Here is a 19,674-nt window from a genome sequence, read left to right as displayed (position 1 = left end):
AAATAAATATGTATTTTTTTATAGAAAATGGAATTGGTTCAAGGGAAATTATCTATGGTGTTTAAAAGTAAAACTAATTGATGACTATATATTCCTGATTATTAGAAGAATCGTTGTGTCTGTTTTTTTTTTTCTAATGAATCTTGTTAGGGTGAAAGCTCCGTTCAGGATCTCCCTTTGTCATCCTCTGTATTACTCCTCTATGGGTTTTTTATGTGCATTTAGTTGAAACCTAAGTATAAGCTATATCAGCTTTGTTGCATTAATTTTGTGTGACACGATGAATCTACGTTTTGACTTTTAGGTATTAATCTTATTAGTTCTTGTATATTTTTACCCATATGTTAAGTTGGAACTTCAGTGCTTATTACATCTTTATTTATATTTTTCTTTTGTATTTTATTTAAAAATAGATTTTAAGTGTAGGATCCATTACTAATTACTACAATGTCATAAATAGTCATTTTAAGCTACACCACGACACTCAAGACGTTGAATTTGCTAGACCAAAGAATCGCATGTGTATTAGTACTGCTTTACAAAATATCGAATGCTTAAAATTAAATTACATTATATCATAATGCATCAAAATATATAAACCTAGTTAAAGTAACAACTTGCAACATTTATTGTCATGGAGTATATAATTTAAAATAAATTGCTAGTATCGTTGGTATGTGGTTTATCAAACAAAGTCTTCTTTTCACATTTGATAAAAGTGTTAGAACAAATACTTATCCTAATTTAAAATATCTTGTCTACATGGTAGCACATATTATTACTTTAATTTAACTGTGTTAGAAGTAGTGTGCAATTTAGAAATATACATATAACGCATTTTACAGGTATTGAATTATTTTCCAAGATAGCTTATATTTGTAGTTAGAAATTTTGAGCTTATTTTAGTTTACTTTTTATAATAGCAGATGTGGCTTGTGGGTAATTTAATAATACAAAGGGATTAGTTATCATATTTTTTAGAATGGAAAACATGGGTAGTTTAAAAGAAAATTTAGGGTCCCTTTGCACGATTGAAGGCCGGATCGAAGCGTCGAGGATGCGATCATCTTCAGCTACATCTCGGCATGAGCCTTATCCCATTACATGTAGCAAAATCTCATGGATCATTTGGTTTGGGATGTGCTAGTTGAAGATTTCAGTTTGTAATTACCGTACGGGATTCGTATCTGATTTAGGACGAACTTCAGCAAATCAGGTCAGAGGTCACCGTGTACTTCTCTTCGCCATGCTTCATTGGCACATCGATAGAATTTAACAGGCAGAGTCCCAAATAGCTCACTGTAGATCTTTGTATTCCTCCTATTGTCAAGAGGGAAATGCATTTTACAGTATTGCACATTTACACGCCACTAAACTGAACTAGTTATCAAGTCTCAATAATTCGGGCAGACAAAATTTGATTGGATTTGGTTCTTACTCGTACAAGGATACACCAACTGGAAATCCGGAACAGATGAGGCTGTATCAGTGGTTTAGGGCTTGTGCACTGCTGAATACCCCTGCGTATGCTCGTTGTGCATTGGAGCAGTGACATACAGAACAACAGAAGCGCCAAGCAGTAGGATCAGAAGAGCTGTGAAGTTCACCAGCAGAGCTTCCGAGCTGTACCTGCCAAGGCCGGCAGCCTGAAGGAAGGTGAGCTTCTCCAGGAACCCCAGCTCTGCAGCAAGCAGCGCCAGTATGTAGACAACAAGCCCAGCACGAATGTGCCATGGGAGCATTCTGCGCCGGACTGTTGGTGAAGCACCAGGGAAGAAGAAGGTTGCAACACCAAGTAGCCACTGAAATATGAAATCAATGCATTAAGGCCCAAGTTTATTCTGAACTGGTCCTTGTATATAAAATAAATGTCTTGAAAATAATAGTAGTAGCAAAATCAATTACTACATCACCCATTGTGAACAAGGTCAGGACACTGCATGCTTAGCTCAGCTGAAAGGAAAAGAGAAGTTCAATTTATAGATGTTTGGTTTGCAGCCTACATTGTCATGCTAAAAGTTTGGCTGGCCGTATATATATTTCATTCCCATTTAATGTTTCCATTGCAAAGTTTAAACAATTTATTGTGACAAATACTCAGATAGCACTACAGCAGTGCAAGGGTTGCACATAGTGGAAAAGCACTATTTTCATGAATAAAGCAGTATGTCAATCATATTTGCATTGCTACACATGTCAAAAGTTCTTTTTATCCTCATAGCTCACAATGTTACAAAATAAAAAGGGTTTGTGCACATCACCTGTATACTGTACAGGCAGATAGTTCCAAGTCCAACCCACGAATGCAAGCTGTAGAGATTATCAATTCCACTTTCATTGTGGAACTTGAAGGCAGCATATATCCCAACAGAACCCAGGAAGAGTGCAACAGCATGAAGAAGCATGTGAACCATCTTGTTTGCATCATGACTCCATGGCCATATTTTGTAGCCCATTACGGCTGCAGACAAATGCAACAGCTTGGTCCACAAATGTACAATACTGCCACATGATGGAAAGATCATCGAGTAAATAAAAAGGACTTGTACTATACCTTCGCTCCCTAGGATGATGAATCCTATTAGCATAAGCACAGGATGCACCTGCACAGACCTGGCTTATTACATTAGGAATTAGAACAATATAAATAGAACCTTATCCTTCATGGGGGGGGGGGGGGGGGGCAAAGCCATGACACCATAAACGTGTCTAAGGATCCTTTTTGTTGAAATTAAAACTAGGGATTCCCCATGTCAATGAATGATTTCTGGTTTCTTGGCTTCTTACTGATGAGAAGAAAATGACCTAGGTTTTTCTTCCGTTGGAAGTATCTGATTTGAATAATATGGGGTGTCAATAAGATGGTGACAGAAATAAAATTTTAAATTCCGTGACCGAGATTCTGTACAAAATAATTCACTTGTGCATCAGCACTGAAGAGACGTGGGAGAGAGAGGGGGGGGGGGGCATGGCCCCGCACGTAATTGTAGTAAAGGTAGAAAACAGACCAATTACAATGCCGGACCCAGGCGTCAGGTTTTTGTGAAGGTAAAATAGCCCAGCCTAATAATTTACTGCTGCCCTAATTGCCCTGGTGCTACGGCACCGGCCCTCAACTAGAGCTTCCCTTGCTCCACGATGTCCTGGAAAACACTTGGGGCCTCGGGATTCATGCCGACCTTAATGTACATTCCGAGCCAAATTATTGACAATTAATATATGGTCCCTTCTATTTAGATTTTAGAATATGATCACTAGCTGCCTCCCCCTTTGTACATTTTCTAGCTCCAGTTATATTTTGTTTATGTGCTCTGTTACTTCACTGCAAGCTGGTGCCCCCAACAGATTGGTTGTAAAACAAATCACATGCTTTCAATAAAAGTAGGCAACAAACTTGGTTAAAAAGAGACCTAAGGAACTTAACAATGCTGGATGAAAATCCTAATCAATACATTTATACACTGTCAGGCATCATAAAGTCCATGAGATTTTTTTTAGCATAGATTTGTAACTTTGAAGGGTTTAAGCTCCAATTCTCATCGCAATGTACCCTGATATACTACTTCTCGATTCAAGAACTTATGCCTGAATAAGAACAATAAATTAGATGTCAGCCTATCACATTCATGTTGGTGATGACTGATAAACACTGCAAAGCTACAGGGATATATCTACAGATTGCTAGTCTTAACAAATTCCTATTGTAGTCTGACAAACGATCTCAAATTAATCAATTTGGTCAGATTAAAAAATATACAAATCATTACTCTTTAAACATATAAGCAAATTTAAATTGACCAAATTATATATGTTAGGACAACAAGCGAACAAGAGGCAGCATTTCACTTCGATGTCACACTTAAACATGTCCTCCATCAGGTTAGGCTAGCAAACAACCAGATAGCAGTAATGCTAGGTAAAATGGTGAAACATAACATCTACTCCGTAGATTCCAAACACCCTAAACCTACTCGAGCACACTACACAATGCTAGATTGCAATAGGCCAAGGCCAGTTGAACCAAGCAAGCAGTGATTACAGCACAGCAAGTCACAGAAAAAAAGCAACGACGCAGCCATGAACCGCCATGTGGCATTTAAAACCGGTCGATCCCCGCGGTGGTGGTTGAACCAAAAGAGTATGACCACACCAGATCCCCCGTTCGCCTCGCGGGAATGGGTTCACGGAAATCAGATTCCAGCCATACCAAGGACCCGGGGACCTCTACCCGCAAAGGGATCGAATGCTCTACCTGCCTATGTCCACGGGAAGAAACGGCAGAGAGAGAGAGAAAAGAGTCTTACGTTGAAGATGAGGCCCTTGTTGGCGGGGGAGCCGAGCGAGAGCCCACCGCGGAAATGGACACACCACAGCAGCACGAGCACCGCCGCGGAGGCCGCGAGCAAGCGCGCCACCTTCGCGGGCGCCGGCACGGCCATCTCCTCCCTCCGGCGTTGGGAGTGGGATTTCGGAGGTCGGAAGCCTCCTCGGCCCGGCCGCCTTAGAAATGTCAACACAGACTCGAGACAGTCAACACCACCGTGTTCGTCTCTGTGGGCCGCGGAGAGGACGACCAAGTTGACCCAGCAAACGCGCATATGGGCCTCGGCATCAAAACAACCACATTTGTATTGGGCCTTAGATTCAAATGGGCCTAAATGGTTCTAATAGGCACGCTTTCTTCTGAAACGCTATTTGTCCCTTTTTTTTCCTTTTATTTATGTGTTTGCTTCGTAGTACGACGATTGTGGTGTGCCTGTCAATTGCCGTCACTGTCTACAGCAGAGAAACATCATATTCCTCCTCTCCCCGACCCTGCCACAAACACTATCCACGACGATACACCACGCATAAAACACCAACAAAAAGTCGCGTCTAATGATGCGCTGCTATGGCCTATGGACGTGCAAACGGCCAAAATCCCCCTGATCTCCACCCCTGCACCGTTCTTCCGTGCACGCCCGGGAGAGGAGACCTTCTCTTGTTGTGTAGTTGTGTGCGTTATTTGCCTCTGTTCATGAGCATCTGACGAAAGTGATTCAGACGGCACGGATTCGTACTCGAGGAGAGCACCGTGAGTGACTGCCCGCGACGCCGCACCTAACCGACCTTCTTTTGTTGAATTCAGCGGCCTCTAGTCCCGATCAGTCGGCGTCTGGGCTGAGCGTTTCTCGCGAGACTTGCAGATGAGCTGCCGTGCCTGCGCTCCCTGATAGCGTCGATGCCACATTGTCCTTCACGGAAACACATGGTTAGCTTCATCCATCAGTGAGCTAGAAACTTCATTTTTCAAAGAAAACGCACAGTGTTAAGTGTACTCGCCATCTTGCAATGAACATCTTACCCTTCTTGGGAACATTGCAACCGCAACGGCTCACAAGAATCCATATACTCTTTCCTGCGCCTACCATACCTTCTAAGCCCAGTCTCCTGCTGCGCCACCAGCTCATCACTGCACAACACAACTCTAAAAATTCCTCTCTTTAATAAAGAGTACCATCTACCACTACACGCTTTTTTTCTCTGAGGTACTGTTCCAGCACACAGCTTCTTGACTACTACCACTGTTCATTCGCATGTCACACAAAAGACATACTTTTCCCAGTTTCCTTGCAGTTAAAGCGATGCATACGAACTTAGTAGCAAGGATTGGTTTTACTGTTGTTGTTAGGACTGAATTTCAATCAGCTAGCTACTCTCTTCTTGTGCTGCAATCAGCTGGCTACCCTCGCTGTGCACCAATTTTAACCTTTTCAGCCTGGCAGAAGATAACTGGTAAAGCAGTACAGAAAAATTCTCTTCATAATGTACACAGTACACTAATTCCAACCACCATTCTCCTTTACAACTGGGAAGCATTTAATCAGAAGGTTTCAGCAACGGCAGGTTACCCCCATCATGCAGCATGCATTGCCACCACTCTGTGTCTGTGTCTCTCACCGTAGGTTTTCAGACAGAGTGGAACTTCCGTTCTGCAGTTTTTAACCGGTCTGCAAATCTGCAATGCAATGTTCTCTTCTCCGACAGACAGGGGCCGGTTGAGCCAAAAAAGCCTGAAAACCACCACAACAACGAACAAGTGGCACATGATGCTGACTGAGGAAGCACAGATCTACCCTCTCCTCTCAGTCTCAGATCTCTCGACCTCGCCTTTTCTGCTCACTCTCCGCTTGGAATGGAACCATGCAAAACTCCAGCCGCAAGCTTGCTACGCGTGACAGCTCGCGTGAGCGGTTTCGTACCTTGGCGGCAAGCTAGTGCTAGGCAGATCAACTGCAGCTCTGCACAAAGCACAGCGTTAACATAATAAAATAAAAACAGAAAAAAGGAAAAGGGTGTGCTAATTTTTTATGCGTCTTGATCTCTCAAGCTACATTCCCATGCATCCACTACAGGCATTGAAGCAGGTCGGTGAGCAGCAGGCCCGGCCGGTAGCTCATGCTTCCCAGCCATCTGAGGTTTAGCCAACCGTGATACCAACGTCCTACTGGTTAAGTCACTGATGCTAGTTAGTGCTACGACCGACGGCGAGGACGACGTTGGCAGAAAGCATATGCATGACGCTTTCCAGCAAGAGGGAAAAAGAGGCGAGAAATTGAGACGCAAGATTACCAGCATAACAAAGGCTGCGTCGACCTCCATTTGGGATGATCAGCAGCTGATCGCCAAAGAAAGCAGCAACAATAACATGTCACCTTCTGATCGATCTTCAGAGTGAGGCGGGAAAAGGAGCCATCGATATGATGCGGTTCACTGTCAACTTTCGCCGCGAAAGAAAAGAACCGTGGGGGCCTGCGCGCGTTTGCTTGCTCCTCTTTTTTTTTTTTTTTCCCTCCCTTTGGCCAATCCTTTGGTGAAAGAAGAGATCATAAATATGTGGCCAGCGACAAAAATCGTAACGGAAACGGGAAAGAGACCCGCCCTTGGCTCTTGGCTGGCACGCTTCTTTGCTCAGTGCTTTTTACTGCAACTGTAACTTTCCTCTCTGCTTGCATTGACTTTTTTTTCATTGTGGATGTGGTGAAATGTCCGCATTTCTTTGCGGAGAGAAACACACGATGCCCTACGTCACATCTTGACCGTCCAGTCCAGCGCGCACGGATTTTACAGCGTGCCACCACGACTCCGGCTCCGGGTTCCGAGCTCAGGTCCGGAAAAGGAAGGCAGGTTTGACTGCTGCCTGTGCGTGGCACGCCGCACGATCCATCCAGCTGCGAGAGATCGCACTAACGTACTACGGCGTGAATGAGAATGATCGCTGGGGCAGACCCCTGCCTGAAGCTGCGATGCGATCGGGGAGCGCTGCGCTGCCCGCGGCACGCCCCTGAAGCTGACGATGAGCAGAGCAGGTGGGGTATACAGTACGTGCTATCACGCGCCGACGCCGCTTGGCCGGCCGGAGACAAGAGAGGACCCTCACGAGACATCATGGCGGCGGCGCACGTCCGACTCCGATCGTAGCAGCGCGCCAGCGCGAGCGCATGATTTGATGGGGACTTTGGGAGGACGAGGCTGCCGCCTGCGGTTGCCGGCCTTGGTTGGCAGCGCGATGGCAACGTGACGAGCGATATATGGTAAGGCATTGTTTGGATCGAATTTTTTTTTTTTGGATTTTGATACTGCAGATTTTTTTATTTTTATTTGATAAACATTATTTAATTCTAGAGTAATTAGATTTAAAAAATTCGTCTCATGATTTACAGATAAACTGTACAATTAGTTATCTTTTTTATATATATTTAATGTTTCATGTACCGCAAAATTCGATGTGATTAAGAATCTTATAAAATTTTAGGTTTCCGATCGTCTTTTTGACATTATTTGCGACTGAGGGTCCGAGGCCGTGGCATGTTTCCAGTCCAATCAGGCCATATCTGCTCGGATGATTAGCTGTTGACGTGCCCCGAGCTAGTACCGACAACTAGTTGGGCTACCATGCACGGAGAAGGAAAGACGATGGACTGGAGACGTACTCTAAATTAACTAGCCTGATGCCTTGCTTTTGGCGGATCAGGCTGGATTATAATGTGGTGCGGGACAGCGGGAGTAGACAGTAGAGTACAGGTTTCCCTTTTTTGTTTCATTCGCGAAAAGAAAAGGTTTTAAAGTATTATAGAATATATTTATAATTATAGTAATTAGTATCTAATTATATACTAATTAGGCTTCACAGATTTAAATTATATAATTAGTTATTTTTAATTTTTAATTAATATTTTATGTAGGTGTTCAAATATTTGGATGTGATAAGGTGAACTAAAAATAATGGCCTTGTTTAGTTCCGAAAAGTGAAAAATTTTCGGTACTGTAGCACTTTCGTTTGTTTATGACAAATATTATCCAATTATAGACTTACTAGGATCAAAAGATTCGTCTCGTGATTTACAGTTAAACTGTGAAATTAGTTTTTATTTTCGTTTATATTTAATGTTTCATACATGTGTCACAAGATTCGATGTGACGGAGAATCTTGAAAACTTTTTGGTTTTCGGGGTGAACTAAACAAGGCCTAAACGTCCGTTTGGAATGGGAGCGGGAGAGCGGGAGCCGGAAGGTGCGGAGCCGAGGCAACCTGTGCCTGCGGACGCTGTGCAGTCTGCAGTGCTGCGGCCGCAGGTGAACGTTTGGGCCTGCCAAAATATTTTGCAGAATTTTTCAGTCTTATCAAATCTTATATTATATAAAAAAATACTAAATATAGATAAAAAAAATAATTAATTATTTAATTTATTTATAATTTGTAAGATAAAATTTTTAAACATAGCTAATTTATAATTGATAATATTTATTAAATACAAATAAAAATATTACTATTTTTATTTTACAAATTTTTTAAAAAGTAAACGAGGCTAGGGGAACTGGCGATGCAGCCGTACAGAGGTGGAGAGCCATAAATTAGCTGCCAGCTCAGGCACTGCTTCAATGCCTTGCCTGCCGACGATTGCTACGTGAACGCACCTGCTCTCAAACGTGCGTGCCCCTCGGCCTCGGTTCAGTCCTACGGCTATGGTGCTATACAGCACTATATATTAGAGAAAGTTCGTGTACAGCCTCTTGTGCAAGGTTAGTGCATACTTACAGGTTTACAGTATCAAACAATGATTTTATTAGAGAAAGTTAGTAGGAGTACCTATCCTTAAATACATATATTAACTTAGGCCTTGTTTAGTTCTAAGAAAATTTACAAAATTTTTTAGATTTTCTGTCATATCAAATCTTACGACACATGTATTAAACATTAAATATAAATAAAAAAATAATTAATTATACAGTAATTTACGAGAGTGGAACTAGACAAGGCCTTAGAAATTCTAGAACATTTTACCGACAAAGTAAATAACACATGGATGTCACTGGGGATTATAATTCCGGTTTGTACCTTTTTGCCGATCCAAAGCTCAGTTACCTATTTTCGTACGGACTTGCGGTTTACCAAAAACTGAATAGATAAAACATTCTATTTAGTGGAACAGTTGGCTGTGCGCCAAAAGGGGTTGCATCACTCCCGCTTGAACTAATTCCTTTCATAATTCCTAGCTTTTTCTGTGACGGTTGTCCTACGTCCTTACAGAATTCTCAGGCTCTTTAAAATAACTCGTCCAGATGTGCTTGTGCAATAGAATTTCTAAACAACTGCAAATTAGAACTCCTTTACGTATAGTTGATGAGCTATTCATACAGCTAGAGATATTATGGGGATCTAGAATTTTAATCATAGGGTACGAACAAAAACGATATAGTTCATCAACATCGACATGATATAGTTAGATCACTAAACATTGATAAAATAGTAACAAAATGGAGAGTGTCGGGCTGTTGTATGGCTAAGCAGACAAACAATTGTATTTGCACCTATAGATCCACCCTTGTTAGCTAGTGAGATAGTATTCCTTCCAAATAGAGTAACTATAGAATAATACTTATGTTTCATTTGGGGAGACTTCGACTATGGCTTCTCATAGCTCCTAGTAAGGAGCCCCATACCAAATGACCATTTAATTAAAAAAGAGTTATTTGCAAACTCCCTTGTTCGTTTGGCTGATAAACCATGACAAAAAGTATTGTTGGCTGATTTGTTGTGAAAGAAAAAATAGTGTTGGCAGATTCGGCTGATAAGCTTCTGCTTGTTCGTCACAAACTTAATATAAGTTATTATAAAACTATCAAATATGTTTTTTAAAAAATAGCTTCAACTCTAATAGAGAAATTGCTCCACATGAGGAGCTAGAGTGTGAGCTCTATTAGGAGAAACTACTCAACATGATTTTAATATTTTTTACTAAACTTGACTTTGGTCAAATATTGAATTTGCATCATTGTGAAACAATCCTACTTTACTACTTCTTCCGTAAAAAAGAATGAAAAACTTGCTTCTCGAGGTGTCAAGTAACTCTAATAAGAATCATCAAAATATTACAAATATCTTGCGTTGTACTACTAAACAAAATGCCTTGCAGAATGGCCTGACATAACCACTTAATAACATATGAAGCACCTAAACAAAACATTGACAGCCCCCTTCTGTCTTTTGTCTGTCCTCGCACGAAACATTTCCTAATCCATTCTCTGCAACTACCCCGCCAACGGCAGATCGTCAGATTTTGTCAAAGGGAGGATTATTGTCGGTGAACCATCCTTTTCCAAATAACAATCACGAGAATGTGAAATGCAGAAAATAATAAGAAATTAAGATCGAGGGTGAGAGAGAGAGAGAGAGCACTCCAAGCTCAGCAGCCAGTAGAAAAAGTGTGTAGGACCCACAGGTGGCGGTTGGAAAAGTGACCGTTGGGCCGGCACTGGCAGGAACTACTTCCACTGCCTGCATGACTGCAGCTGCTACACGCCAGCCGAGCCCCAACGACGAAAGATTCCAAAAAATCCACGCCCACCGCTTTTGACTTTACTTCTTTTTTGCCTTTCGTTTGTTCTACGTGAAAATATGAGTCATGTGCACCCAAAAAAGTCGTATTCTTTTGTTGTTAAGTACTCTACGCATTATGGAGCTGTCCAATTATTGTGGTTTTCTTAAGTAAAAATAGATGGAACCAACAAAGCTGCATAAGGGCTTGCACAACACACACATAATATTTTAGGCTTTGTTTGGACGTAGTCGGATTCACATCAATATACATGGATTGAAGTGGATCCGACAACATCCAAACAAGGCCTTATTAGAATTTAACACATTGCCAAAATCATACAATTAGATTGTATGTTTAACTGTTTGCAAATTATTTAATATATATATATAGCCATGTTTATTAATTGGACTCCATACATCAAGCATGCATCTCTAGAAATAAATTTTGTAGAAAACTTCATAGATATTTTCTCTGGCACCTACCATGCATTCCGGCATGGGGATGGATGGAGAGTTAACATTTAGGGGTGCACCATCTCTCTTCTTCTTCCTTCAACCCCCTACTCCAACGGGGTGGGTTGGCAGTGCCACCACTATATCTATAGCATCATTGTACATAGCCGAAAAAGATTAGTTCTTACAGCGGATACCATGGATACGAAGGACAACTATATATGTGTCATGAGTGTTAACATCTTCTAGCCACAAGACAACCTTGGGCTCTGCTATGTCCACAACGAGCATGGCATGGACTAGTCCAACTGGTTGTTGTTATTCGTCGGAACGACGACGATGAAGCCTGCAATTGTGTGGCCACTGACGTGTCGTCCATTGGACTCGCTCTGGGAGTGGCAGTTGTAGTACTTCAACGAGGGGAACTTCCAAACTTGTCGTGCCTCTTCCCCTTTTGTGCCTGACCAACAATGACTTGGCGCGTGAAGCACCGGATCGGGCCACGTCATTGACAACTCACACCACAATAGGAGGGGCGTCGCTGATTTGGCCTTGGAACACAGCCACACCCTAGCCTCCGATGGTTTTTTTTGCAAGATGCACGACTCAAAACGGTGCGTTGTGTTTGCTCTAAACTGTAACCACAAAGTAGAACAGTACTACATCCAATCTTTCATCCTTGGGAAAGTGAATATAATTGGAAAGTGAATATAATAATAATGGGAGCAGTTGATCTTTATTTGAGGTGTCCTCAACGTCCCAACTGTTAGGAGATATAATTGTACACGAGATAAACCTTTGGTTGGTGCGGCAAGGACTCCTATATTAGGATAGTTAAACATAGAATCTTTGTAATTTCTAATTCAGGAGTCCTAGCCTAAATCACCTATATCTGTAACATTGGTTCTATATAAACACGGACCCTATGGTGAGCCAAGTTAGGCAACCATAGTTACTCCATATTCTTTCATGGTAATCAGAGCCTCCTCTTCCTAAAACAGATCCACAAATAAATCTCGTCGACATCCTATCGCAACAAGAGGGCCGCGACGCTCTGCGATCGTGACGCCCCTCCTCGCGATGTGAAGACCTACGACCGCCGATCGTGACGGTCTTCCTGTTGCAGTCAAGATGGCGTCGTCCTCCTCGCATCACGACGCAAGATCAGCCTTCGGACACCCGGTGTCGGACAAACTGACCCGGAACAACTTTGTTCTATGGAAGACCCAGTTCCTCCCGGCTGTTCGTGGTGCCAAGGCGCTAGGCATCTTGGAAGGTACCACACCTGAACCGCCGCAGGAACTGGAAGGTGACGTCGACGGCAAGAAAAAGAAGATTCCCAATCCGGAGCATGACTCATGGGTTGAAAAAGATCAGCAGCTACTTGGCTATCTGGTTAACTCGGTCTCCAAGGAGGTCCTAGCCGGAATTACGACTGCAACGACCTCTGCCCAAGCATGGAAGGCACTAGGGGTTATGTTTGCAGCACAATCACGAGCGCAGGTTACTAATCTGCGCATGCAATTGGCCACCGTCAAGAAGGGAAACCTCACAACGGTGGAATACTTCAACAAAATTCAGAACATCAAAGACGAACTTGCTTCAGTCGGCGTCACCATTAATGATGATGAGGTTGTTGCTCATATGCTTAATGGATTAGATTTTGATTATCATCCGTTTGTGTCCTCTATGATGGGTCGTTCAGGAGATCTCTCGCTCTCTGAACTTTATTCCCTTCTGATGGAATATGACCTTCGGCTGGAGATGTATCAAGGAGCAGAACAACACCAGTCCTCGGCCAATGTGGCATCCCGAGGATGTGGGAACCGTGGGCGCTCTGGAGGTCGTCGGGGTGGCGGCAGATCCAATCTAGGGCGTCCAGGACAGAGCAATCAGAACTTCAGCAAACAAGGCGAAAATCAGCAAAGCAACCAGAAACAGCCGTGTCAAATTTGTAGGAAGGATAATCATGAAGCCAAGCAGTGCTACTTCCGCTACGAAGAAGATGATCAATACCGTGGCAGGCCTTCTCCAGCTTATGGTATTGACACAAATTGGTATGCTGATAGTGGGGCTACAAATCATGTGACTGGCGAATTGGAAAAACTCTCAGTCCGAGATCGGTATAATGGGAGTGATCAAGTCCATACTGCTAACGGTATAGGTATGCAAATTAGTAATGTTGGTCATACAATTGTTCATACCCCTACCAGCAATCTTTTTCTCAATAATATTCTTCATGTTCCAAATGCAACCAAGAGTCTCGCTTCCGTTCATAAATTGGCCAAAGATAATAATGCCTATCTTGAATTTCATCCGGATTTTTTTGTTATCAAGGACAAGGACACGAAGAAGATTCTGTACCGCGGTAGATGTCAAGGTGGCCTCTATCCTCTTTCATCTGGCACGTCTTCCCAAGGACAGAGGCCGAATCCAGAAGCTCTTGCTGCCCATATGCCATCTACATCTCTTTGGCATAGTCGTCTTGGTCATCCTGCTATCCCCAAAGTTCAGAAGATTATCAGTTCAAATAGTTTGCCGTGTGGTAGTGATAAAAGTGTGGAGTCAGTTTGTGATTCATGTCAGCGGGCCAAGAGCCGTCAGCTTCCCTATCCAGTGTCTAATAAAATTTCTAGTTCTCCTCTTGAGTTAATTTACTCTGATGTGTGGGAGACCTGCTCCTACCTCTGTTGGACGTCATAACTACTATGTTAGCTTCATCGATGACTACTCCAAATTTACCTGGATTTATCTTCTTAGACACAAATATGAAGTTTTTAAGGTTTTCCAAGACTTTCAGCAACTAGTAGAGCGAAAATTTTCTAGAAAAATTCTATGCATTCAATCTGATTGCGGTGGAGAATATGAAAAACTCAACTCCTTCTTCAAGAAAATTGGTATTAGCCACCGCGTCTCTTGTCCTCATGCTCATCAACAAAACGGCGCTGCCGAGCGCAAGCATCGTCACATAGTAGAGGTTGGCCTTGCTCTCCTTGCAAATGCATCTATGCCCTTGAAATTTTGGGATCAAGCTTTCCTCACTGCTACATACCTTATTAATCTTCTCTCGAGCAAGGTCGTTAATTTTGAGGTCCCTATTATTCTACTTCTTGGTGAGACGCCTGACTATTCCAACCTGCGCGTGTTTGGTTGTGCCTGTTGGCCTAATCTTAGACCATACAATTCGCGCAAATTATCTTTTCGCTCTACGCAATGTGCTTTCCTCGGCTATAGTTCCATGCACGAAGGTTTTAAGTGCCTTGACTTATCCACTGGCCGCATCTACATATCACGTGATGTAGTCTTTGATGAAGCTGTTTTTCCCTTTGCTGCCCTTCACTCAAATGCTGGTGCTCTTCTTCAGAAAGAAATTATCTTGCTCCCTCCGTCTCTTCGCAATCCAGGGGATGACAATAGCTATGACTTCAACAGTACTAATGCTACTAATGTGCCTGATGCTTCTACTGTGCCACAGGAAAATTCTAGTGCTTCATCTTCAGAAGGTCTTCCGCAGTTTTTTTTCCAGCTCCTTCGGGTCTTCCTGGTACAGCACATCCAATTCATGCAGATCCGTGCATGGTTTCCATGTCCGGTTCACCTGCGCAGGGGGGGCCTCGGGATCACCGGCAACAGAGGCAACAGAAGAATCCGTGCCTGGCACTCATGAAAACTCCCGCTCGATGACCTTACCGACAGATGATCAGGCAGCTGTTCCAGTTCCGGAGGATCAGCCCAGATCCTCTATGTCTCTCGGATTCAGTCAATCAATGCCTGTTTCAGATGAGACCGAGCCCTCTGGTGCCCCTTCGGCGCTGCCGTCTGCACCTGAGCCTCAACGACCAAAGACTCGCCTGCAAAGTGGGATTGTGAAGCCCAAACGTATGTACGACGGTATGATTCGCTACAGTTTTTTTAGTACGACTGGAGAACCAAATTCAGTTCAAGAAGCTTTAGCTAATTCTAAATGGAAACAGCAATGGAAGCAGAATTTGATGCACTCAAGAAAAATAAAACTTGGCGTCTAGTGCCAAGTAAATCAGGACAGAATATAATAGATTGCAAGTGAGTGTATAAAATTAAACGAAAGGCCGATGGAAGTATTGACAGATATAAAGCTCGTTTGGTAGCAAAAGGGTTTAAGCAGAGATATGGCATTGACTATGAAGACACTTTTAGTCCAGTTGTCAAGATTGCAACTGTGCGGCTGGTACTTTCAATTGCTGTTTCAAGGGGATGGTGTCTAAAACAACTAGATGTGCAGAATGCGTTTCTTCATGGCGTTCTGGAAGAGGAAGTATATATGAAACAACCACCTGGATTTGAAAGTGACGAGACTCCTCATTATGTGTGCAAACTGGATAAAGCTATTTATGGGCTTAAACAGGCGCCTAGAGCCTCCTACTCCAGGTTAAGCAATAAATTAATTTCTCTTGGCTTTGTGGCGTCTAAATCAGATACATCTTTGTTTATTTATAACAGAGGTGGTATAATGATCTACATTCTCATTTATGTTGATGACATTATTGTTACAAGCAATGATCCTAAAGCGGTAACAGCTCTCCTTGCTGACCTTCGTGAAGATTTTGCCTTAAAAGATCTTGGGATGCTTCATTACTTTCTGGGCATTGAAGTCAAAGAAGAGCAAGGGGGTATTACTCTGTCCCAAGGAAAATATGCACAAGATTATTGAAACGTGTTGGTATGGCCGATTGCAAGCCATGTACTACTCCCCTCTCGGCTTCAGAAAAGCTATCAAGCTATGAAGGTACACCGCTAAGTTCAGAAGATGGTACTCGTTATAGAAGTGTTGTGGGTGCATGAAAGCCCAAGTTTGGTTTTGGTAATTAATGACACCAAGTTGCTAATGCCTTTTGTTCAAGTGACTTGAGTCAGGCATAGCAACACATGTGATGAAGGAGCATGGTGGCATGGAAAGGTGGCCACATGATCACAAAGGGATGAAACATGAGTGAAGATCATGGTGATAGATGAGGAGCAAAGTTATCAAGGCAAAGGTATAAACATAGGGTTTTACTTTTGCCGGTCTAAGATGAGTAGAGAAGTGATTGACCGGGTTTAGGATAGATAGCTGACTATCAAGAGGAGAAATCACGGTCATCTCTCGAATCAAGTGCTACTAGGTCCACTTCTTGAGCATATGCATTAGGATCTAGTAAAGTGCTAACTTAACTCCTTTGGTGAAAATGTTTGTGAAAAGCTAACACACTTGCACCTTGGTGGTGGACACTTGTTGGTGTTAGCACTTTTACAAAGGAGGTGGAGTTCCTAGGGTTGAGAGAGGTGTGGGTTTCTCTCTCCCTCCCGCCGAGCTTGCGAGGCGGGATTCGGCGCTTTTGAGAAAAATTAGTGTATATTTTTCTATTGCGCCGGTGGGAAATTTTGAGTAGTCGCGGGAGTGTTTTCTCTCTAAGAAACACTCACCGGACGCTGAGTGCGGAGGCACCGGACGCTGGCTCCCTGCTAGGGTTAAGCACCGGACGCACTCTGAGAGCGTCCGGTGGTTAGCGTCCGGTGTGAGGGGTTTTTGCAACCCTCTCTGCGCACGAGTCCGGTGAGCACCGGACCGTCCGGTGCCCAGCGTCCGGTGAGGTCGCAAGTTTGACACCCTCTCTGCGCACGAGTCCGGTGAGCACCGGACTGTCCGGTGTGGACTTGCAGAGCGTCCGGTGTGTTGCAGGTAGCCGTTAGAAACTGACGCGCGAGATTCGAGTTCGACACGTGGCCAACTCCAGTGCACCGGACGCAGGGAGTCAAGCGTCCGGTGCTCACTTAGTAGCGTCCGGTGCCCCCGTTTTCAGCCCAATGAAAACAGCCAACGGCTAGTTTCGTTGAGGGGCTTATAAATAGTTGGTGGCCGGCTTTGGGGGGTTCTCTCTTGCACATTTGATTACTTGAGACATACATTGAGCTAGAGAACACTCCCTCCACTCATCTCCTTGCTTTATTGCTAATCCTAGTGAGATTGAGTGAGATTCAAGTGCATTGCTTTGAGAGTTGCATTTAGTGGCACTTGATTCTTGAGTTTGCTGCGGATTTCTTGTTACTCTTGGGTGTTTCCCGATGCCCTAGACGGCTTGGAGCAGCGGTGGTGTTGAGCTCGTGATTGGAGATTGTTTCGAGCCTCACCAAGTGACTTGTGAGGGGTTCTTGAGCCTTCCCCGCGGGAGATCGCAATTGGCTACTCTAGTGGATTGCTCGTGGCTTGGAGGATCCCCATCTTGTGAGTGGATGTGCGGCACCCGCTGAGGGTTTGGCTTTGGATTGCCAATTAGCTCGTGATCCATCAAGTGGGTGTATCGCCACAACGAGGAGTAGCTTGCCGGGAAGCAAGTGAACCTCGGTAAAAAATCTTGTGTCATCTCTTGCCGAGGTTTCTCTTGTGATTGTGCACGTGATTGATTGGATATATTTCTACTCTACAACGTCGGTATAACAATCACTCCCCTCTCCTTTACCTTTGTGTATACCTTGCTAGTTGTGTAGCTTGTTTAGCTTAGCTTTATTGTTTAAGAGTGTAGCAAGCTTCTAGTTGTGCTTTCTTGTTGTAACTAGTGTTTAGCTTTCTTGCTAGACTTGTGTAGGTGGCTTGCATAGCTTAGTTGAGCTAGTGCTAGATTTGCTTCGCCATTTGTTTTACTAACTCACTTGCTTAGTGAAGTTTGTAGAAATTTTAAATAGGCTATTCACCCCCCCCTCTAGCCAATTGGACCTTACAGTGCACTCCAATATCTAACCATCACCCGGCCGGATTTATCATATGCTGTAAATCGGGTTTGTCAATTTCTACATGCTCCAACTACTATACATTGGACTGCTGTGAAAAGGATACTAAGATATATAAGGTATACGATCAAAATGGGTTTGCATATCCAGAAGGCAGCGGTTCCTTCTCTCAGTGCTTTCTCAGATGCGGACTGGGCTGGTGACGTGGATGATAGGCGCTCTACAGGAGGATTTGCTATATTCTTTGGTCCCAATTTAATTTCATGGAGTGCAAGGAAACAACCTACAGTTTCTCGGTCCAGTACTGAAGCAGAGTATAAAGCCATGGCAAATGCAACAGCAGAGTTGATTTGGCTTGAACAGTTGCTAACTGAGCTTGGTATTAAGCTGCGTCGACCTGCAATTTTATGGTGTGATAACTTGGGTGCAACTTATTTATCTGCTAATCCAGTTTTTCATGCCAGAGCTAAACATATAGTGATTGATTTTCACTTTGTCAGAGAACGAGTTTTGAGAAAACAATTGCAGGTTTGGTTTATATCTACAAGAGATCAGTTAGCAGATGGGTTCACTAAGGCGCTTCCTGTAGCTAAGCTAAGAGATTTTGTACACAATCTCAATCTTACAAGTGGCTGAAAGTTTCGATTGAGAGGGGGTGTTAGGAGATATAATTGTACACGAGATAAACCTTTGGTTGGTGCGGCAAGGACTCCTATATTAGGATAGTTAAACATAGAATCTTTGTAATTTCTAATTCAGGAGTCCTAGCCTAAATCACCTATATCTGTAACATTGGTTCTATATAAACACGGACCCTATGGTGAGCCAAGTTAGGCAACCATAGTTACTTCATATTCTTTCACCAACAACAGCAAGGCTATGGACCAAAGGATTGAACAATAAAGGCGATGGGGGCACTAATCAGCATTTATATCGTGAGAAAGAAGCTCATTATTTGATGATATAGCACTCATCATCGGATAATAAAACCAGTTTCATATTTTGGCAGGAACCTAGTTTCATGTATGGTATGAAAAAACAACTGCCATGCTCCCTTCGATGGAGTATAGTATACGCGGCATCGTCGCATGCGCAAAGAGCTCAAAGACTCCTTGTGGAATTAGATGGTGGTGGGCAGTTATCAGCAGGGCCGAGGGGTGGTTCGGTCTCCGATGTTCCGAGATGCCTTGATTCTTGATCAAGTCACCCCCCCCCCCCCCCCCCCCCCCCCCCCCAACTCCCTTGCTAACAGACCGAAGGCGATGCCTGAGCGGACCAAAGCGCGCAAAAGCCGATGGAGGGCAAGTGCTCGTCGCCGTTGGTCGATCACATGGCAAAAGACGGGCCAACAAAAGGAGAGGCTACACCTACACTGCAAATGAACGTGCTGCTCTTACGCAATCCCGTGTCCACGCAGTTGACACAGTTTGACCTTAACAGCCTATTCGCTTTCACCAGTATTTTTTGATGTGGTTTATCAACTAAACGAACAAGTGGACACTACCTACTTAGGCCTCGTTTAGTTCTAAAAAATTTTCAAAATTCTTTATCATATCAAAATTTTATATACATGCATGAAATATTAAATATAGACGATTGCACAGTTTATCTATAAT

At 43.3% G+C, this 19,674-nt stretch overlaps 2 protein-coding genes across 2 annotated transcripts; one reads left to right on the top strand and one right to left on the bottom strand.

The window, feature by feature from the left end:
• LOC8065194 (probable ascorbate-specific transmembrane electron transporter 1) lies at positions 1,269-4,544 on the bottom strand. The gene is made up of 4 exons (XM_002464364.2): positions 4,305-4,544; positions 2,555-2,603; positions 2,262-2,461; positions 1,269-1,802 (listed from the first exon to the last, which is right to left on the bottom strand). The coding sequence occupies exons 1-4, from the start codon at positions 4,437-4,439 to the stop codon at positions 1,494-1,496; spliced, it is 693 nt and encodes a 230-aa protein (XP_002464409.1). The 5' UTR covers positions 4,440-4,544; the 3' UTR covers positions 1,269-1,493.
• Positions 12,418-14,030, top strand: LOC110431947. The gene is made up of 2 exons (XM_021451802.1): positions 12,418-13,478; positions 13,652-14,030. Exons 1-2 carry the CDS (start codon positions 12,446-12,448, stop codon positions 13,684-13,686), a joined length of 1,068 nt encoding a protein of 355 aa, XP_021307477.1. The 5' UTR covers positions 12,418-12,445; the 3' UTR covers positions 13,687-14,030.

This window comes from Sorghum bicolor, chromosome 1, assembly GCF_000003195.3.
Source record: "Sorghum bicolor cultivar BTx623 chromosome 1, Sorghum_bicolor_NCBIv3, whole genome shotgun sequence".
Lineage (NCBI taxonomy): Eukaryota > Viridiplantae > Streptophyta > Magnoliopsida > Poales > Poaceae > Sorghum > Sorghum bicolor.
The sequence above is the reverse complement of the archived record's forward strand: the minus strand, read 5'-3'. Positions and strand labels throughout refer to the sequence as shown.

What these genes read in the sequence shown, in the direction of transcription:
- LOC8065194 (XM_002464364.2), bottom strand. Translation starts at nt 4,439, where the DNA reads ATGGCCGTGCCGGCGCCCGCGAAGGTGGCGCGCTTGCTCGCGGCCTCC. An exon ending in CATCATCCTAGGGAGCGAAG is followed by an intron (nt 2,462 to 2,554) that starts GTATAGTACAAG and finishes ATTTGTCTGCAG; the next exon opens with CCGTAATGGGCTACAAAATA. An exon ending in TCTGCCTGTACAGTATACAG is followed by an intron (nt 1,803 to 2,261) that starts GTGATGTGCACA and finishes TTCATATTTCAG; the next exon opens with TGGCTACTTGGTGTTGCAAC.
- LOC110431947 (XM_021451802.1), top strand. Translation starts at nt 12,446, where the DNA reads ATGGCGTCGTCCTCCTCGCATCACGACGCAAGATCAGCCTTCGGACAC. An exon ending in CCATACTGCTAACGGTATAG is followed by an intron (nt 13,479 to 13,651) that starts GTATGCAAATTA and finishes TTTGTTATCAAG; the next exon opens with GACAAGGACACGAAGAAGAT.